Source organism: Trichomycterus rosablanca, chromosome 4 (assembly GCF_030014385.1).
Source record: "Trichomycterus rosablanca isolate fTriRos1 chromosome 4, fTriRos1.hap1, whole genome shotgun sequence".
Classification (NCBI taxonomy): domain Eukaryota; kingdom Metazoa; phylum Chordata; class Actinopteri; order Siluriformes; family Trichomycteridae; genus Trichomycterus; species Trichomycterus rosablanca.
The window spans coordinates 1352550-1373111 of NC_085991.1; the positions used below are offsets into that span (position 1 = coordinate 1352550).

The window sequence follows — 20562 nt, forward strand, 5'->3', positions numbered from 1 at the left end:
TTTTTGAATGGTCACATGATCAGACATAAACACGTCTATTATCAGAAGACGCTTTTTTATTCAAATAAATAATAATTAAAAAAAAAACAAATATTTAAAACACGTCACTCGAACCTCGGGGGGGGGGGGGGGGGAAGTTTCGTCCATATATGGAAACGTGGACTACAGGTACGGAGCCACGCCCCGTCTCATCCGTTGTTCCATAAGTTAAAGTCTCGTCGGCGCAGGAAAGTCTTTCACAAACACGGGTCACGTGACCTCGACGCGAGTCTCCGACCGTTAGCCCACGGTGACGAAGCGCCCGCCCCGGGTGTTCTGCTGAGCCGCCGCCGTCGCCACTCGCTTCTGCTTCAGGATCCGGAAGCGTTCGGTCAGAGTCATGGTCGTCTGCTAAACACAGACAGACAGACAGACAGACGGACGAGAGTTTAAAAGCTGCACGTTACGCTTCTTTACATCAGCTCAGCGGTGGTGGGCTAGCCAGCAAGACCGCCGAGCCACCCGATTAAGAGGGCTGGTACCTGCTTCCCGACACTGTTGATGTCGAACTGTAAGGCCACGCCTTTGGGCCGTTTCCTCTCGGGCTCAGGTGCTGTGCTTGCAGGGGGCGGGGCTGCTGCAGCAGGTGGGTGGAGGGACCAAGAGTGGGCGGGTCTTAATAGAGATCAATAATTTAATCATTAAAAACACCTAGTAAATCGAATCATGGTGTTTTACACACAGCTACACATGCACCGAGCACTTTATTAGGAGCACCTATCTGATAGTGTTTATATTAACGCTCTGCTCATGAGCGTAGCAGGTGCAGCAGTGTTGTTGGGATTTTTAAACACCTTCATGTTAATACTGAAGGCAAAAATATAAAGCCAGCAGATGAGAGTGTGTACCATTTTCATTTACATTCTCGGCATTTAGCGGACGCTTTTATCCAAAGCGACTTACAGCTCTGGGACAGTCTACTGTCTAAGCAACCGAGGGTTGAGGGCCTTGCTTAAGGGCCCAACAGTGGAAACCTGGCAGAAGTGGGGCTTGAACCAGTGACCTTTTGATTACTAGTCCAGTACCCTAACCACTAGGCTACAGCTGCTATAAACAGTGTTTATAGATCCCAACAACACTGCTGCACCTGCTACACTCATCCCGGAACACCACAAATTAGGAGGGGCGTCTACATACTTTTGGTCGGTGTTTGTGTGTGTGTGTGTGTGTGTGTGTGTGTGTGTGTGTGTGTGTGTGTGTGTGTGTGTGTGTGTGTGTGTGTGTGTGTGTGTGTGTGTGTGTGTGTGTGTGTGTGTGTGTGTGTGTGTGTGTGTGTGTGTGTGTGTGTGTTGTATTCGATGTCCCGTGGGAATGAGTGGTGTGTGAACGTACTCAGGCTGAGTCCTGGCACTGGGGTTGTCTATGGACACTGTAAGGATCCCACTGCTGCTCACAGGAGTGCGCCACCTAGTGATCACACACACACACACACACACACACACACACACACACTACATCAATAAATGTGTGGAAACTGTAGTCCATCTGTTTCTCTGCATTCTTTGTTACCCCCTTTCATGCTGTTCTTCAATGCTCAGGACCACCACAGAGCAGGTATTATTTAGGTGGTGGATGATTCTCAGCACTGCAGTGACACTGACATGGTGGTGGTGTGTTAGTGTGTGTTGAGCTGGTACGAGTGGATCAGACACAGCAGCCCTGCTGGAGTTTTTAAACACCGTGTCCACTCACTGTCCACTCTATTAGACGCTCCTACCTAGTCGGTCCACCTTGTAGATGTAAAGTCAGAGACGATCGCTCATCTATTGCTGCTGTTTGAGTCGCTCATCTTCTAGACCTTCATCAGTGGTCACAGGACGCTGCCCACGGGGCGCTGTCGGCTGGATGTCTTTGATTGGTGGACTATTCTCAGTCCAGCAGTGACAGTGAGGTGTAAAAAAACTCCAGCAGCGCTGCTGTGTCTGATCCACTCATACCAGCACGACACACACTAACACACCAGCACCATGTCAGTGTCACTGCAGTGCTGAGAATCATCCACCACCTAAATAATACCTGCTCTGTGGTGGATTAAAAGAGGCTAACAACGTATGTAGAGAAACAGATGGGCTACAGTCAGTAATTGTAGAACTACAAAGTGCTTCTATATGGTAAGTGGAGCTGATAACATGGACAATGAGTGTAGAAACAAGGATATGGTCATAATGTTATGGTTGATCGGTATACAACCCCTGGCAAAAATTATGGAATCACCACTCTTGGAAGATATTCTTTCAATTGTTTAATTTTGTAGAAAAAAAATAAAATCACAGACATGCCACAAAACTATCATTTCTCAAACTGTCAACCTTCTGGCATTAAGAAACAATAAAAAAAGAAACAAATATAATAGTTGTGGTCAGTCACAATTGCTTTTTTTTAGATCAAGTAGAGGAAAAAAATATGGAATCACTCAAATCTGAGGAAAAAATTATGGAATCATTAGAAAACACTGCACCATTATTACTTTGTTGCACCACCTCTGGCTTTTATAATGGTTTAAACTCTCTGAGGCATGGAGTTAACTAATGACAAACAGTATTCTTCATCAATCTGCCTTCAACTGTCTCTTATTGCTGTTGCCAGATCAGCTTTGCAGGTTGGAACCTTGTCATTGACCATTTTCTTCAATTTCCACCAGAGATTTTCAAATGGATTGAGATCCGGACTATTTGCAGGCCATGCCATTGACATTATATGTTTTCTTGAAGGAAAGTTTTCACGTCCTTTGCCCTATGGCAAGATGCATTATCATCTTGAAAAATGAAGTCATCATCACCAAACATCCTTTCAACTGATGGAATAAGAAAAGCGTCCAAAATTTCAATGTGAACTTTGGCATTTATTGAAGACCATCTCCCCTGTGCCTTTACCCGACATGCAGGCCCACATCATCAACAACTGTGGAAATTAACATGTTTTCTTTAGGCAGTTATCTTCATAAATTTCATTGGACAGACACCAAACAAAAGTTCCAGCATCATCACCTTGCCCAATGCAGATTCGCGATTCATCACTGAAGATCACTTTTATCCAGTCACCCACAGTCCACGATTGCTTTTCTTTAGCCTACTTTAACCTTGTTCTTTTCTTTTTAGGTGTTAATGATGGCTTTTGTTTGGCTTTTCTGTATGTAAATCCCATTTCTTTTAGGTGATTTCTTACAGTTCAGTCACAGACATTGACTCCACTTTCCGGCCACTTGTTTCTCATTTGTTTTGTTGTGCACTTTCTGTTTTCAAGACATATTGCTTTAAGTTTTCTATCTTGATGCTTTGATGTCTTACTTGGTCTACCAGTATGCTTCCCTTTTACAACCTTCCCATTTTGTTTGTACTTGGTCCAGATTTTAAACACAGCTTACTGGGAACAACCAACATCTTTTGCGACATTCCACAATGATTTATCTTCTTGAAGGAGTTTTATAATCCTCTCATTTGTTTCAACTGACATATCTTGTGTTGGAACCATGATTCATGACAATCTGCTTTGTGCAACAGCTCTCCGAGGTGTAAGCACTCTTTTTAAACTGAAGAATAATTAGCAAATCTAATCTGCTGCAGATGTTTTGTTTTTAAACTGCAAATTACAGAGTGATTCCATAATTTTTTCCTCAGATTTGAGTGATTCCATATTTTTTTCCTCTACTTGATCTAAAAAAAGCAATTGTGACTGACCACAACTATTATATTTGTTTCTTTTTTTATTGTTTCTTAATGCCAGAAGGTTGACATTTTGAAAAATGATAGTTTTGTGGCATGTCTGTGATTTTATTTTTTTTCTACAAAATTAAACAATTGACAGAACATCTTCCAAGAGTGGTGATTCCATAATTTTTGCCAGGGGTTGTATAATCATTATATGAAGGAATGTTAATCTACACCACATCAAATTATGTTTTTCTCCCAATTTAGTCCTTTCCAATTCCCCTCATAGCCCCTCAGACTTCTTTCTACGTTACTTTCTGTCCCACCTCCCTAGAAGACCAACAGCTTTAGTCTGAGGAACTAAAGCACCGCCGTTCAGTCGTTACCTGGTCATTCAGTGCACGTAAACGGACTCCATTTTCCCCTATTTAAACACATCTAGCATTAAAACGTGGAACTCACGGTCGGGTCCTTTGTGTCCTCTGTGCTGCAGGAGCTGGAACGGTCTTCTGCACGTGAGCACGGACCTGTAGAACACACAAATTATCAGGGTCTGGAACCCATACGTATTAGAAAAGCTGACAAAAACAATGAGGAATCGAACCTTTATGCCTCTTCTGGAGAGGAACGTGGCCTGGCGGGCTTCCCTCTGAGCCTGGTTGGCTGGAGGAGCGTTCCTGCGCGGGAGCAAAGAAGAACGAAGAATGACATTACTCGTCCTGATGCTGAAGGTCCACAGTTCCTCCAGGTTTTAAAGTGCTCACAACAGCTTTTCTGCTGTACACTATATGGCCAAAAGTATATGGACACCCATACTTTACATCTCCCGATTTAGCGCAGTCGATCTGTCATTCGCTGCGTTCCAGGAGGGTACATTGCTCCTCACGTGCCCTCCTAGCGGACCCCTTGTTTACACCTCGGTCCGCTAACCAGGGTCCTCGCACAGCATTTGAAGACCCCACCAACTTGGTCCGGTCATTTCCCCACCCAGCAAACACGTTGGCTAATTATTGTCTGCTGCAGATGGCGCCCAGCCGACCGGTAGCAGAGAACTGCTCGAACCAGGGTGTTCAGAATCTTGGCACTGGTGCGCTAGAACAAGATTTTAAACTGTGTCTGTGGGATTTGTGACCATTCAGTCAAAAGTACATATGTAAGGTCAGGCACTGATGTTGAATAAGGCACCAAACACTTTGTGCACAGGGGCATTCATGCAACCATTTTATATACCTGTTAAAAGCTAAAAACACCTGATTTGGGAGAGGCGTCCACATATTTTTGTTCGCATAATGTGTATATTGTGTATGCCCCTCTGTAGGTGACTCTGGACGACAGGGCTTTTGGACCCCTAATACGTCTGGAAGTGGCTGTGTACCATTTCCTGCGGAGCCTGAAGGGTCTGTCGGGGGTTCGGCCCGGAGCTTTCCGAGCGTCGGTCTGTGGGTACGGTCGCCTCTGTGCCTGTGTGAGCGTCTGTCTGCGCTGGACAAACGGCCGGGCTCTCTGCCATCACAAAAACACAACGACACACGTTCAAACGGACAGAACGGAAGCGTCAGACATCGGCCTACTCCAAACATAGCATGTGCTATCGACCTGGCCGAGTGTCTTAACAGGCACAAATGGCTGTGCCTCACATTTAATTGAAGGTATGCAGTATGAAGGGCTGTTAGGATTGGCAGGAGGAACATAAACAAGCCTGAATGTACAGATGTCCTAAATATTCTCCCTTGGATCATCAATGGTGTCTAAATGTCGACGTCACCTGAGTGATGACCGGGCGTCTGACGGCGGCTGCTGCTGCTGGGTTCGCTCCTCGTTTGTTCAAGCCTTTTCGGTTCAGCACGGGTCGGTTTAATGGACTGACGCCTTTCAGCAGAGCCGCTTTCCTCGCAGCGAGTCCGGTGATGACACCCTGCCCCTTCCGCCTGAACGTCTTATTCACGCCTGCTCCTGAAAACGAAATCAGAATACACTCACAAATAGTCACAAACACTCTACGACCAAAAAAAGGGGTGGACGGTGCTTTTAATTATTTAGAATAGGGGCTCCAACCACTGGAAGAACTGACCTTAGGCTGTATTGGATTGATATCTCGTACAACATCAGTACCAGGGGGGATTTGGAATGGGATGCCCAACAAGCTTGTGGTTTAGGTGTCCACATACTTACAACAGTGTGATGAGCAAAGAAAAACAAAAGCAGGAGCTTCTATCCTGGAAGGATCCGTTACTGAATCCGTTACTGAACCTATAAGCCGTTCCATATGGATGGCAGAATCACTTCAGCAGTCAGGCACCACTCTCCATGTGCATTTTATTATAAAAGCAATAAAAAAACAACACGGTTATCAGAACATTCCTGCATACGGACGTAATGACCTCTGTTCAGCTGCGGTCCTGCTCGTCTCCCTTGAGCCAAACGTCCTTTCGTGCCGGGCCTCTGTTTGCTCTGTGTAACCTTCTGGCTCTGCCTCTGCTTCTTATTTAAACGGATTATATCATCTGTAAATAAAATAAAAATATACATATATTTCAAATATTTGTGGCTGAACGAGTTTGGTGTAGAAGAACCTGATTGTGCTGCACTCACTTTAATCAATCTAACAATCAACAAACACCTTTGGGATGAATTGGAACACCATGGGCACCAAAAACCTGTAACTAAACATCAGTGCCAGTCTCTTGTGGTCAAAAGCTAGGAAATTCCCACAGCCATTTTCCAAAATCTAGTTGAAGTCCATTTTATCAGCTCCACTTACCATATAGAAGCACTTTGTAGTTCTACAATTACTGACTGTAGTCCATCTGTTTCTCTACATACCTTTTTAGCCTGCTTTCACCCTGTTCTTCAGTAGTCAGGACCCCCACAGAGCAGGTATTATTTAGGTGGTGGATGATTCTCAGCACTGCAGTGACACTGACATGGTGGTGGTGTGTTAGTGTGTTAGTGTGTGTTGTGCTGGTCCTGACCATTGTAGAACAGGGTGAAAGCAGACTAAAAAGGTATGTAGAGAAACGGATGGACTACAGTCAGTAATTGTAGAACTACAAAGTGCTTCTATATGGTAAGTGGAGCTGATAAAATGGACAGTGAGTGTAGAAACAAGGAGGTGGTTTTAATGTTATGGTTGATCAGTGTATGTTTGACTATGTATAATATAGCTTGATTATAGCTAAAATATACCTCACATTACGTATTTCAGGCTATTCACATTAAACACACAAAATGATTAAATATATTAGTATTAATTCCCTATGTTTATGACTTCATTAAACGTTTTACAGTGAATTACCGGGGGCTGATTGAAAAAGCAAGCGATAATAAAGGTTTCGTTCTAAATTGTCCCCAAGTCAGTTCATGCGTGCTCTACCCAGGGCACGCAATAATGACCTAAGCAGCCTACATAGTGCACTACACAGAAACAATTAAGCCATTTGGAATGCAGCCTGCCTCAATAACAAGCTAACGCTACTTACCCAGAGACATGTCAACTTTATCAGGTCCTTCTGAGTTGTTGCCTGACCTAAAATTGGATTTATTCATCATTAAGCTTGAATAATACTGACTGTTAATAGGAAATGTAGTAAATAATGAAAACATATAAAACAGTAATGCGATTTTTGTACTATACTAGACCAGTTCAAGGCTAACTTAGCTAGCGTTAAAGCTGGATAGGCTGTTTAGTTCTACTGCGCACGCGCGATTTTAAACGATTCGTGTCTTTATTTTTATTATTTATAAATACGTTTATTTGGTAAGTATAACAATTTAGAAGAAAAAACGAATCTAAGTATTTGTATGTTCAAATAAATGCACATAATAACTGAATTATGGCTCGCATACTGTGTAACGTACGATTGGTTATGGGAAATGTAGTTTATTTAACCTAATTGGACTACAAATATTGTTCGAAACACTTGTATGTTTAAATACAGATACATTTTCAATAGTAATTTGATAAATAATGGTATAAAGTAGTTTTAATAGTTTTAGCTTTTAAGTTTTGTGAAGTTTTGCACCTACATCAGCTAAATACTGTACATTATCATTGCTGTTCTTTCTGGTAAATCTATGTTTAGGTGGGCACAATGGTGCAGCAAGAGTCTTTTTACTACCTTTATTTCTAAGCCTGGCAGCACAGTGGCACAATGGGTCATGAGATACTGGATTTAATACCTGCCTGTTCTTGTTATGTTATGTTATGCATATTTTGCATGGGTGTTCTCCAGGATTGCTGTTTTTTTCACCTCATATCAAGAGAAGATGCAAAAGATGAATTGGCCATTATATATTTACCCAAAGTGTGAATGTGCGATGCACTGTGATCAATTTGTGCACTGATTTGTGACATAGATGACCATAGATGACCATGGTGTAGTTACTTGCTGTACCAATAACTGCAAAAACAGAGTTAAAAGTGGGATCATTATTATTAGTATTAATATTTACATATTGCAATATTAAACATTTATTTATATATATAATATACATTTTCCCTTTTGTTTCTGAAATAAAAGTGTCCTGCGACTTTTGACTCACCCTGTGTATATATATAATATATATAATATATATATATATATATATATATATATATATATATATACAGTATATATATATATAAATAAGATAAGATAAGATAATCCTTTATTAGTCCCACAGTGGGGAAATTCACATCGTTGCAGCAGCGAAGGGATAGTACAGCACTCAGTATAAAAAGATAGACAGACAATAAAAAGAACAAAGTATAAAATTTATATAAATTAATATTAATATAAAAAAAAATATATATACAGTGTATCACAAAAGTGAGTACACCCCTCACATTTCTGCAAATATTTCATTATATCTTTTCATGGGACAACACTATAGACATGAAACTTGGATATAACTTAGAGTAGTCAGTGTACAACTTGTATAGCAGTGTAGATTTACTGTCTTCTGAAAATAACTCAACACACAGCCATTAATGTCTAAATAGCTGGCAACATAAGTGAGTACACCCCACAGTGAACATGTCCAAATTGTGCCCAAAGTGTCAATATTTTGTGTGACCACCATTATTATCCAGCACTGCCTTAACCCTCCTGGGCATGGAATTCACCAGAGCTGCACAGGTTGCTACTGGAATCCTCTTCCACTCCTCCATGATGACATCACGGAGCTGGTGGATGTTAGACACCTTGAACTCCTCCACATTCCACTTGAGGATGCGCCACAGGTGCTCAATTGGGTTTAGTCCATCACCTTTACCTTCAGCTTCCTCAGCAAGGCAGTTGTCATCTTGGAGGTTGTGTTTGGGGTCGTTATCCTGTTGGAAAACTGCCATGAGGCCCAGTTTTCGAAGGGAGGGGATCATGCTCTGTTTCAGAATGTCACAGTACATGTTGGAATTCATGTTTCCCTCAATGAACCGCAGCTCCCCAGTGCCAGCAACACTCATGCAGCCCAAGACCATGATGCTACCACCACCATGCTTGACTGTAGACAAGATACAGTTGTCTTGGTACTTCTCACCAGGGCGCCGCCACACATGCTGGACACCATCTGAGCCAAACAAGTTTATCTTGGTCTCGTCAGACCACAGGGCATTCCAGTAATCCATGTTCTTGGACTGCTTGTCTTCAGCAAACTGTTTGCGGGCTTTCTTGTGCGTCAGCTTCCTTCTGGGATGACGACCATGCAGACCGAGTTGATGCAGTGTGCGGCGTATGGTCTGAGCACTGACAGGCTGACCTCCCACGTCTTCAACCTCTGCAGCAATGCTGGCAGCACTCATGTGTCTATTTTTTAAAGCCAACCTCTGGATATGACGCCGAACACGTGGACTCAACTTCTTTGGTCGACCCTGGCGAAGCCTGTTCCGAGTGGAACCTGTCCTGGAAAACCGCTGTATGACCTTGGCCACCATGCTGTAGCTCAGTTTCAGGGTGTTAGCAATCTTCTTATAGCCCAGGCCATCTTTGTGGAGAGCAACAATTCTATTTCTCACATCCTCAGAGAGTTCTTTGCCATGAGGTGCCATGTTGAATATCCAGTGGCCAGTATGAGAGAATTGTACCCAAAACACCAAATTTAACAGCCCTGCTCCCCATTTACACCTGGGACCTTGACACATGACACCAGGGAGGGACAACGACACATTTGGGCACAATTTGGACATGTTCACTGTGGGGTGTACTCACTTATGTTGCCAGCTATTTAGACATTAATGGCTGTGTGTTGAGTTATTTTCAGAAGACAGTAAATCTACACTGCTATACAAGCTGTACACTGACTACTCTAAGTTATATCCAAGTTTCATGTCTATAGTGTTGTCCCATGAAAAGATATAATGAAATATTTGCAGAAATGTGAGGAGTGTACTCACTTTTGTGATACACTGTATATATATATATATATATATTAATGTCTTTCAAACCCATAGAGTGTCCTGTCTAATCTGATTTGCTATCTTTATTGAACTCCGAAAGTCTGGTAACAACATTAATTGTTTCTGACAGCTGCTGATGTTTCTGTCGTTATTGTTTAGGTTATTATTTAGTAATAGTACGCTTTGTCATCCCTTATTTATGACTGTAGACCATAACATTTCATGCCGATTTTAATTGCTTGAGTGCAAAAAAAATCCCAAGATTACTTGGCAAAATCTTCACATCCCAAGTCGATCCCCCAAATAGTGGCAACACTGATGAGTACCCTTGAGCAATTGAAAACAGCCAATAACATACTGTTCCATAGCACACCATGCAGTGGAGAATTGACAACACAAGTCAACACAGGGGTTAAAATCCCAGTTATGATCTCTTTAACTTTTTTTTAGTTTACAGGTGTATGTAAACTTTGTATTTTAAGACTATCATACATTATTCAAAAAAAAACATCGATTAGGAAATGCTGTTGAGATGTGAAACAACAGTTTACGTTTAAATGAAGCGTTAGAGTCTGAGGAGACGCCGTGGCTATGCAGCGTTCATGGGAAATGTAGTTTTTAACAAGTGCTTGAACTACAATCAGTCCAGTCAGCGCATGGAAATTGTTTAAATGAGTGAAAAATGTACAAACTAAGGTTTTATTGTAGCACTAGGATATGAATATAAAATATAAAATTGCTAATAAATATTTACGTTTTGTAACAGCGTTTCATAAGCTCGGTTTGTTGCCAAGGGAACACCGTTATCCCCGCCCTCTGAGAGGAAGCTGACCAATCAGAGGCGCCTCTGTTAGAAAGCCCTTATAAAACACTGGAGTGGCTGTGAACCCTGTGGAGATGCATGTTGTGTGTGAGAAGCCTCATAAAGTCTTCGAGTAAAAACACCAGCGCATTTATAACATCTGCATCTCTTCCAGCGAGCATGGCTGCGAAGAAAAAAGCACTAAAGCGTAAGTTAGAGCCGGTGAAAGGCCAGCAGAAGCTGGTGAAGCTGGGGGCGGAGGGATCGACACAGAGCGGCTGGCTGCAGGAGAAAGTAGACGAGCTGCGGAAGGATTCTTCCGACCTACAATTCAACCAAGATCGCGTTCGGTTCCTCTCTGACTATCAGAAAGTGAAGCAGGGGACCGATGGGGTGATGTACTGGATGTTCCGGGACCAGAGAGTGCAAGGTAATGGGGGGAAAAAGTATGTTATACAATGTGGACATCGGAGTCACAATGCGCATGCGCAAACAGTCATTTCATAACGTTTTGTTGAGGTTAAAAGTTTACATACACTTGAGTTTCTGCAACCAAGCACACTAGTTTGCCAAAACACACTTGTACTGGCATGATTTTATATTTACTCTAAGCATAAGGTGGATTTTTTTCCCCCAACTGTCCCAAGGTGACCACTATTCCACGTACAGATGTGATTGCACAGATAGTTTGGGGACCTCATGATGGCTAGAAGTGACACCAGAAGAATAATGTATGTTTTGTCATAGTTACAGGATCACAGTACATTGTCAAGGGCATTCCCCCCCCCCCCCCCCCCCCCCCCCAATTTAGTCATTTCCAATTCCCCACTATAGTTCTTTTGCTGCTTGCACCACCCCCACGCTGGCTGAGGAGCGCCTACTTTGAAATTTTTTGCATTTTGCATACGCTTTTATCCAAAGCGACTTACAGTGCTGTTACAGTGTATTGTCTAAGCAACTGAAGGTTAAGGGCCTTGCTCAAGGGCCCAACAGTGGCAGCCTGGTGGTGGTGAGGCTTGAACCAGCGAGCTTTTGATTACTAGTCCAGTACTCTAACCACTAGGCTACAACTTGCACCATTTGCAGAATTTAGCAAAGCGACTTACAAATATGACTGATAAAATTGGAGCAATTGAGGGTTAAGGGCCTTGCTCAGGGGCCCAACAGTGGCAACTTCTCTACACCGGCCAGGCAAAGTTTTACAGACTCTCCAGTACCAAGTGGATAGCCTGTCATGTCCAACTCAGTACTGTGCAACTCAGGGGCAGCTGTAGCCTAGTGGTTAAGGTACTGGACTAGTAATCAGAAGGTTGCCGGTTCAAGCCCCACCTCTGCCAGGTTGCCACTGTTGGGCCCTTGAGCAAGGCCCTTAACCCTCAATTGCTTAAAATGTATACTGTCACAAACTGTAAGTTGGTTTGGATAAAAAGCGTCTGCTAAATGCAGAAAATGTAAATGTAAGTCCAAATTAACGCTGTGGTTTTAAAATGGGACGTCCAACAAGCTCACCTTCAGGCGTCCACACGTGTATAAAGAAACGCTTCTCTAAACGAATGCTTTTGTCTGTGTGTGGTAGATAACTGGGCGCTGATATACGCCCAGCAGCTGGCGCTGAAGGAGAATCTTCCCCTGCACGTCTGTTTCTGCCTGGTGCCGCGGTATCTGGAGTACACCTACCGCCAGTACGCCTTCATGCTCAAGGGACTGCAGGTGGTTGCCAAGGTAAAGAGGGTTTCACTTGTGTGTGTTGTTAATGCACAGTGTGTGTGTGTGTGTTGGGCATATCGTTTACGGTTGCACCTCTAGGGTTGCACTGGGGCACTGCAGACCCAGAAATGTACCCAAGACTGGTATGGAAGTATGCCTTTCCAGCATCCAGTGGTAAAAAAAAATAGAGACGAGTAGACCGATCATGCCATGTTAAATAAATATTATATTTACAGTTGTGGCCAAAAGTTTACATACACTTCTGTCCCAAAATTTGAGGTCGCTTATGAGTTTCTTTCTCTTCTTCTTCCTTAAAATATAACAAAACATGATGGCAGCACATCTAATATTTGGCTACATGATTTATGAACAAAATTATGTGGACAGCCCTCTTAATTATCGACTAACCATTGCTGTCAGGAAAACTCAATCAATTATACAGTAGATTATACAACAGGTAGTTCCGACCTTACAATCTGATTGGTTGAGAAGCGTTCTAAATGTGCTGATATTGGTGATAACAACACGGCCTTTTCACACCACAATGGTATTACTCCGCTGACGCGTTGCCATTAACGACAAGCTTCATGCACACAAATGCGCACGCAGGCGACACAGACTCGCGTTTTAAATCCGTTATCTGATACACAATCTAGTGCACTGTGTAGGGAACATAACCAATTGTCTAATTCACTATTTAGTGCACTATGTAGGGAACATAAATCCATGATCTGATACACAATCTAGTGCACTATTTAGGGAACATTAATGTGTTTGTAACGCGAACAGTTAGTTAAGCCAGTTAGCAGCTCCTAGTAGTTCTGTTTTCATCCATAGCCTTTGGTGTGTGCGAGAGGTTTTTTTATTTCTTTTTTTCCCTTCGGAGGTTCTCGCTTTCTTCTTCTTCTTGTTCTTACCTCCCTGAAATGAGTTTTTGCAACTTGGGATGTCTGCTTTGTAGTGTTAAACTTTATATTCGTTGTGGAACTACTTTTTGGCGGAAGGTGTTGTCAATATTAAAGCGTATTTAATATGAAATTCAGGGCTTCTTTGATTTATTTTCTTTCTTTATTTTGTAAAAACTGTTGTATAAAAGCAATAGAACACTCGAGGTCGTGTGTTGTCGCGAATAACATCACGGCTGTGATGATCTACTGCGACCAAATCACCACACCAATCACCACATCAATGATTTGGTCGCAGGCACTCCCTCTCGTGTTCTATTGCTTAAATGAACAATATGCCTACAGCCATTTGGCGAATGTATATTAACGTTCTACGCTGACTGTACCCCTGCACACAACACAAGGGATGCTCAGCTTTGAGACGAATCAGAATGTCAGTTGTGAGCCAGGGGTTCTGGTCCGTCGACCATCAGTGCCAGATGAGCACGAATTCCCACACACACTTTAAAATCTTGTGGACAGCCTTTCCAGACGAGTGGAGGCTGTTACGGCGTCAAGACTGGTCCGATTCAATATTAACACACGTTTTTGGAATGCGGTGTCCAGTCAGCTGATGGTCAGGTGCCTGTACGCCCCTCACGCTAGCTGACGTGATCTTGGACGTTCTAACAGTTCCTTGCGTTGCAGGAATGCCAGAGTCTGGACATTCAGTTCCACCTGGTGAAAGGTGAGCCCAAACAAGTGGTGCCCGGATTCGTCAAAGACTGGAACGTTGGTGCGCTGGTGACAGATTTCATGCCCCTCAGGCTCCCGCTGCAGTGGTTCAAAAGCATCAAAAAGCAGCTTCCATCTGACGTCCCCTTCATACAGGTGGGTTCTCTCTTCTTCTATGTGCACTTCATGTGCAACACCGGGTTAAATGACCTCCTCTCTCTCCGTGTGCACGATCAGGTCGACGCCCATAACGTGGTGCCGTGTTGGGAGGCGTCGAACAAGCTGGAGTACGGCGCACGGACGATCAGAGGGAAGATCCACAAACTCGTCCCGAAGTTCCTCACGGAGTTCCCTCTGTTGGATACCCACCCACACCCCTCCAAAAAAACAGCGAAGGTACCAGTAACGTTATTCTAATCGAGGCCTCCGACTATTTAGCTACACACAGTGTCACTCGTACCCCTTTTCCACCGACGCGGTTCCGGTTCCGTTCCGGTTCCCGAACTTGATTTTGAACCGGTTCCGCCAAAAAAAAAAGAGGTTCCAGACAGCGAACTTGCGTTCTAATCTGGCGCCACAGAATACTGGGTTATTCAGCGAGAACCGTGACGTCATCTGTGGGCGTGTCACAGTGTCGAGGTTTGAGAAACTGCAAAACCGCGTTTTTTAAAGTTCTCCTGATTACATTCTGAGCCAGTTTGCCTCTGATATTTTCAAAGCTGTGTGATATGAGGTGGTAAAAGTGACCCGGACAGAACAAACGCCGCTTAACGTGAAAAATAAAGCGTAACGTGGCTTGTACTAAAACAACGACCGATGAATTTGGGCAGTACAGAGCACCTATAACCAGTACAGAGCGCTTATAACCAATACAGAGCGCTTATAACCAGTACAGAGCTCTTATAACCAGTGCAGAGCGCTTATAACCAGTACAGAGCTCTTATAACCAGTACAGAGCGCTTATAACCAGTACAGAGCGCTTATAACCAGTGCAGAGCGCTTATAACCAGTACAGAGCGCTTATAACCAGTACAGAGCGCTTATAACCAGTGCAGAGCGCTTATAACCAGTACAGAGCGCTTATAACCAGTGCAGAGCTCTTATAACCAGTACAGAGCTCTTATAACCAGTACAGAGCTCTTATAACCAGTGCAGAGCGCTTATAACCAGTGCAGAGCGCTTATAACCAGTGCAGAGCGCTTATAACCAGTACAGAGTGCTTATAACCAGTGCAGAGTGCTTATAACCAGTACAGAGCACTTATAACCAGTACAGAGCGCTTATAATCAGTACAGAGCGCTTATAACCAGTGCAGAGCACTTATAACCAGTACAGAGCACTTATAACCAGTGCAGAGCGCTTATAACCAGTACAGAGCGCTTATAACCAGTACAGAGCGCTTATAACCAGTGCAGAGCGCTTATAACCAGTACAGAGCGCTTATAATCAGTGCAGAGCACTTATAACCAGTACAGAGCACTTATAACCTGTACAGAGCACTTATAACCAGTACAGAGACACTTATAACCAGTAATAACAGAGAGAGGTTGAGTGTTCCTGTGTGGTACTGTTAGTACATTCAGCCTCGTTACGCTTTATTTAGTTGAAGCTTTTTGTGGATTCAGAACCTGGAGCTGCAGGACCAGCACACGTGAAGTAAATCCAGTTAAACACAGATACATGTGGAGCTGTTAGACTGGATTTGATGGTTATTTCACACAGATGTTTGTTCGTGTCGTGGAACTTTAATGATGTTTTATCTATCGAGTCGAGCGCTGAGCAAATCGGTTATTTGTGCCGAGAGTCGCGGTGAGAGTGAAGCGCAAAACTCTTCTCACGTCAACGAACTAAAGAAAACAACAACTGAGACGAACATGTCACGTCTCCTTATCACCGACAGCTGATCCATGCATTTTGTATAAAAACGAACATCTGTAACAGCAGCACAAATCCCCACAGTTAATCTACACGCTCCTGTGCATCATGTTACTCTTTACTTTTGTTGTGTAACGCCCACCGTTGATGACGCAGGCTTGGTTCCCAAAAACTGGTGGAAACGCGGGTCGGTTCTCAAAAAAAAACACCAAGGTTCAAAGAAACCTGAACAGAACCGGTTCAAGAACCAGAACCAGAGTTCTTTTGGTGGAAAAGCGCTATGAGTGTCTTAAAGCACACTACAAACGGACCCTGGAGCTTTAAACTGTACAGATTGTGGAGCTGAAGTATCATTGTATCAGCCACATTGTAAAAAAATTGGGTAACTTAATCATTATTCCAAAGTGTTCACTGGAGTTCCTCACACAGGGGTACAGTCATGCCTGAGCAGGAGCTGTCCTTCCCCAAACTCTTGACCTGTTAGCGCTGGATGTGGGCGTAACACCCGAGCCGAATCATTTTAAGGTCTGAGAGTTTTGAAACTGACCGTTTTCCCCTGCAGAAGGTGGACTGGGAGAAAGTGATGTCGTCTCTGGAGGTGGACCGCAGCCTCGGCGAGGTTTCGTGGGCGCAGCCGGGCGCGGCCGCGGGCATGGCCATGCTCGAGTCGTTCATAGATCAGCGCCTGGGTATTTTCGCCGCGCAGAGGAACGACCCGAACGCCGAGGCGCTCAGCCAGCTCTCGCCGTGGTTCCACTCAGGTGAGGCGTTCGTTGCGTCGCTGCGTCACTGGTCAGTTGCTGATGTGAACACTAGGTGTCGCCGTAACTCCAGATACTCTCCTGATCTCTCTGGCAGGTCAGTTATCCACTCAGCGCGCCCTGTTGGCGGTGCAGCGTTGGGGGAAACGCCATTCTGACTCCGTGTCCTCGTTCACCGAGGAGCTGTTGGTGCGCAGAGAACTCGCCGACAACTTCTGCTACTACAACGAAAACTACGACAACATCCAGGGTGAGTACAGTCAGCCTGACGTACAGCTTTACGTTAACAACATGAGTCAGAAGGAGGAAGATCAATTTACCTATCAATCCTATTTAAGGACATGCGGCCAGTCCCAGTAAAAGGGGTGTGTCCTTTGTACCTGTCAGTCCCAGTAAAAGGGGTGTGTCCTTTGTACCTGTCAGTCCCAGTAAAAGGGGTGTGTCCTTTGAACCCATCAGTCCCAGTAAAAGGGGTGTGTCCTTTGTACCTGTCAGTCCCAGTAAAAGGGGTGTGTCCTTAGTACCTGTCAGTCCCAGTAAAAGGGGTGTGTCCTTTGTACCTGCCAGTCCCAGTACAGCAGGTGTGGTCTCTGTACCTGTCAGTTCCAGTAAAGTGGGTGTGTCCTTTGTACCTGCCAGTCTTAGTAAGGAGGGTGTGTCCTTAGTACCTGTCAGTCTCGGTAAAGAGGGTGTGTCCTTTGTACCTGTCAGTCCCAGTAAAGTGGGTGTGTCTTTTGTACCTGTCAGTTCCAGTAAAGTGGGTGTGTCCTTTGTACCTGCCAGTCTTAGTAAGGAGGGTGTGTCCTTAGTACCTGTCAGTCTCGGTAAAGAGGGTGTGTCCTTTGTACCTGTCAGTCCCAGTAAAGTGGGTGTGTCTTTTGTACCTGTCAGTCTTAGTAAGGAGGGTGTGTCCTTAGTACCTATCAGTCTCGGTAAAGAGGGTGTGTCCTTTGTACCTGTCAGTCCCAGTAAAGGGGGTGTGTCCTTTGTACCTGTCAGTCCCAGTAAAGGGGGTGTGTCCTTTGTACCTGTCAGTCCCAGTAAAGGGGGTGTGTCCTTTGTACCTGTCAGTCTTAGTAAAGAGGTGTGTCCTTTGCACCTGCCAGTCTTAGTAAAGTGGGTGTGTCCTTTGTACCTGTCAGTCCCAGTAAAAGGGATGTGTCCTTTGTACCTGTCAGTCTTAGTAAGGAGGGTGTTAACTCTGTAGGTGCGTACGATTGGGCGAAGACGACCCTAAAGATCCACGCCAAAGACCCCCGGCAGTATGTGTACACACGGAAGCAGCTGGAGGACTCCAAGACGCACGACCCGCTCTGGAACGCCGCCCAGGTACAAAAAGAAATAAATACGCTAACACACCACTGAGTCTCAGCGCTGATCAGTGATGGTAGTTTAAACTGCGTGTGTGTGTTGTTCCTCAGAGGCAGTTACGCATCGAGGGGAAGTTGCACGGTTTCATGCGCATGTACTGGGCTAAAAAGATCCTGGAGTGGACAGCCTCGCCCGAGGAGGCTCTGGAAATCGCCCTCTACTTTAATGACCACTTCGCCCTGGATGGCTGCGACCCCAACGGATACGTAGGTCAGTCAGTAACCTCCACAACCTCACATCGTTACACCCTGACTGTACCTGTGCGGTGTCTTAACACGTCCAATCTGGTTATGTGCAGGCTGCATGTGGTCCATCTGCGGCATCCACGACCAGGGCTGGGCCGAGCGCGCCATATTCGGCAAAGTGCGCTACATGAACTACGCCGGCTGCAAGCGCAAGTTCGACGTGGCCAAGTTCGAAAGCAAGTACGCCGTGAAGAAAGCCTGAGTCGGGCCTTCGTCTGGCGCTCATCTCCGTCAGCATTTTTAGTTTATTACTGTTAGCAGGTTCTTCTGTTCTTATTATTTGTGCTCTGCTCTGCTATCTAATTTTGTAATGCTTTTTGCTGATGCTTTTTTATTTTCACACTTGAAATGTTGGTTTAAAAAAAAAGATTTTTGTCATTAAATATTTTCAAACTGTTTTTTTTAATGGAAAAGAACCCCTGTATGATGCAGTTCTGTACGTTTTGAGAGTTCTGAGACCAACATATTGTACATAAAACAAATTATTTGCACATCTGTATAGAGCTTGCTTTGTGCACAGGGGCGCAGTCATGCTGGAACTGGAAAGGGCCTTCCCTTAACTGTTGCTGCAAAGTTGAATGCATAGAATTTTGTTTATATTATTCTTGGCAATGGTTGTAGCTGAAACACATAATTAGAACTGGTGTCCCAATACTTTTTGTCCATATAGACTTAGGGAGGATATATCGAGCTCACTATTGCTGGGGTCTCGGGTTCGCATCTCCAGTGTGGCCCACCCTGACCAGGATAAAACGTTGGTGAAACGTGTAAATGAGATGATGTACTGTATAATGTGATGTGCTGAAGTTATTGCACATTTATTACATTTGGATTTAGCAAGTTAATATAAATTCTGCAATTCAATTTGTTAAAGAATGTCATATTATATTTGGTTCTCTTGTAGGAATTCTCAAACATTTTGCAGCTAAAAACACCCCATACAACAAAGACTGATTAAACGGTTATTGAAATGTTATGGAAATTAGGCAAACATGCATAATTTACTTTTTATTGGTCTTTTTACTTAAAACTCATTCATTTCTGACTCAAATAAACATGTGGGTGGATAAATGGATAGTGTGGTGTGACAACACATTATGCTTTTAATAAATTTAAATCATTTAGCGTAGCAAATACAAAACCAGTGGCACAGTGTTCTCATGAATCAGCTCCTGAGCTCACAAATGTTCCTCTGGCTAAAAAGGCACAAATCCCTACAGCTTTTTGAAGTCAAGTAAGCTATAGTTACATATATACAATTATTGATATACTGTATATACAGGGGTTGGACAAAATAACTGAAACACCTGGTTTTAGACCACAATAATTTATTAGTATGGTGTTCGTCTTGGAAATGACATATACAAGTCCTGCACAGTGGTCAGAGGGATTTTAAGCCATTCTTCTTGCAGGATAGTGGCCAGGTCACTACGTGATGCTGGTGGAGGAAAACGTTTCCTGACTCGCTTCTCCAAAACACCCCAAAGTGGCTCAATAATATTTAGATCTGGTGACTGTGCAGGCCATGGGAGATGTTCAACTTCACTTTCATGTTCATCAAACCAATCTTTCACCAGTCTTGCTGTGTGTATTGGTGCATTGTCATCCTGATACACGGCACCGCCATTGGATGCACATGGTCCTCCAGAATGGTTCGGTAGTCCTTGGCAGTGACACGCCCATCTAGCACAAGTATTGGGCCAAGGGAATGCCATGATATGGCAGCCCAAACCATCACTGATCCACCCCCATGCTTCACTCTGGGCATGCAACAGTCTGGGTGGTACGCTTCTTTGGGGCTTCTCCACACCGTAACTCTCCCGGATGTGGGGAAAACAGTAAAGGTGGACTCATCAGAGAACAATACATGTTTCACATTGTCCACAGCCCAAGATTTGCGCTCCTTGCACCATTGAAACCGACGTTTGGCATCGGCACGAGTGACCAAAGGTTTGGCTATAGCAGCCCGGCCGTGTATATCGACCCTCTGGAGCTCCCGGCGGACAGTTCTGGTGGAAACAGGAGAGTTGAGGTGCACATTTAATTCTGCCGTGATTTGGGCAGCCGTGGTTTTATGTTTTTTGGATACAATCCGGGTTAGCACCCGAACATCCCTTTCAGAC

General features: G+C 44.1%; 2 protein-coding genes across 4 annotated transcripts; one reads left to right on the plus strand and one right to left on the minus strand.

Annotated features, from left to right (window-relative positions):
- Positions 1-38: 38 nt before the first annotated feature.
- Positions 39-7352, minus strand: LOC134311278 (UAP56-interacting factor-like). Of its 3 annotated transcripts, none has more exons than XM_062992888.1 (9): positions 7166-7352; positions 6068-6190; positions 5452-5633; positions 5062-5189; positions 4291-4363; positions 4149-4213; positions 1372-1446; positions 522-654; positions 39-390 (listed from the first exon to the last, which is right to left on the minus strand). In XM_062992888.1, the coding sequence occupies exons 1-9, from the start codon at positions 7287-7289 to the stop codon at positions 280-282; spliced, it is 1014 nt and encodes a 337-aa protein (XP_062848958.1). In that variant the 5' UTR covers positions 7290-7352; the 3' UTR covers positions 39-279. The 3 variants fall into 3 exon arrangements, with proteins under 3 accessions (XP_062848958.1, XP_062848957.1, XP_062848956.1); XM_062992887.1 differs by having other exon boundaries at positions 39-387; positions 5452-5639; XM_062992886.1 differs by having other exon boundaries at positions 5452-5639.
- A 3593-nt stretch (positions 7353-10945) lies between these two features.
- Positions 10946-18930, plus strand: cpdp (CPD photolyase). The gene is made up of 9 exons (XM_062992889.1): positions 10946-11291; positions 12438-12583; positions 14161-14343; positions 14425-14583; positions 16625-16823; positions 16921-17073; positions 18031-18152; positions 18245-18404; positions 18493-18930. The coding sequence occupies exons 1-9, from the start codon at positions 10961-10963 to the stop codon at positions 18639-18641; spliced, it is 1602 nt and encodes a 533-aa protein (XP_062848959.1). The 5' UTR covers positions 10946-10960; the 3' UTR covers positions 18642-18930.
- The last annotated feature ends 1632 nt before the right edge of the window (positions 18931-20562 follow it).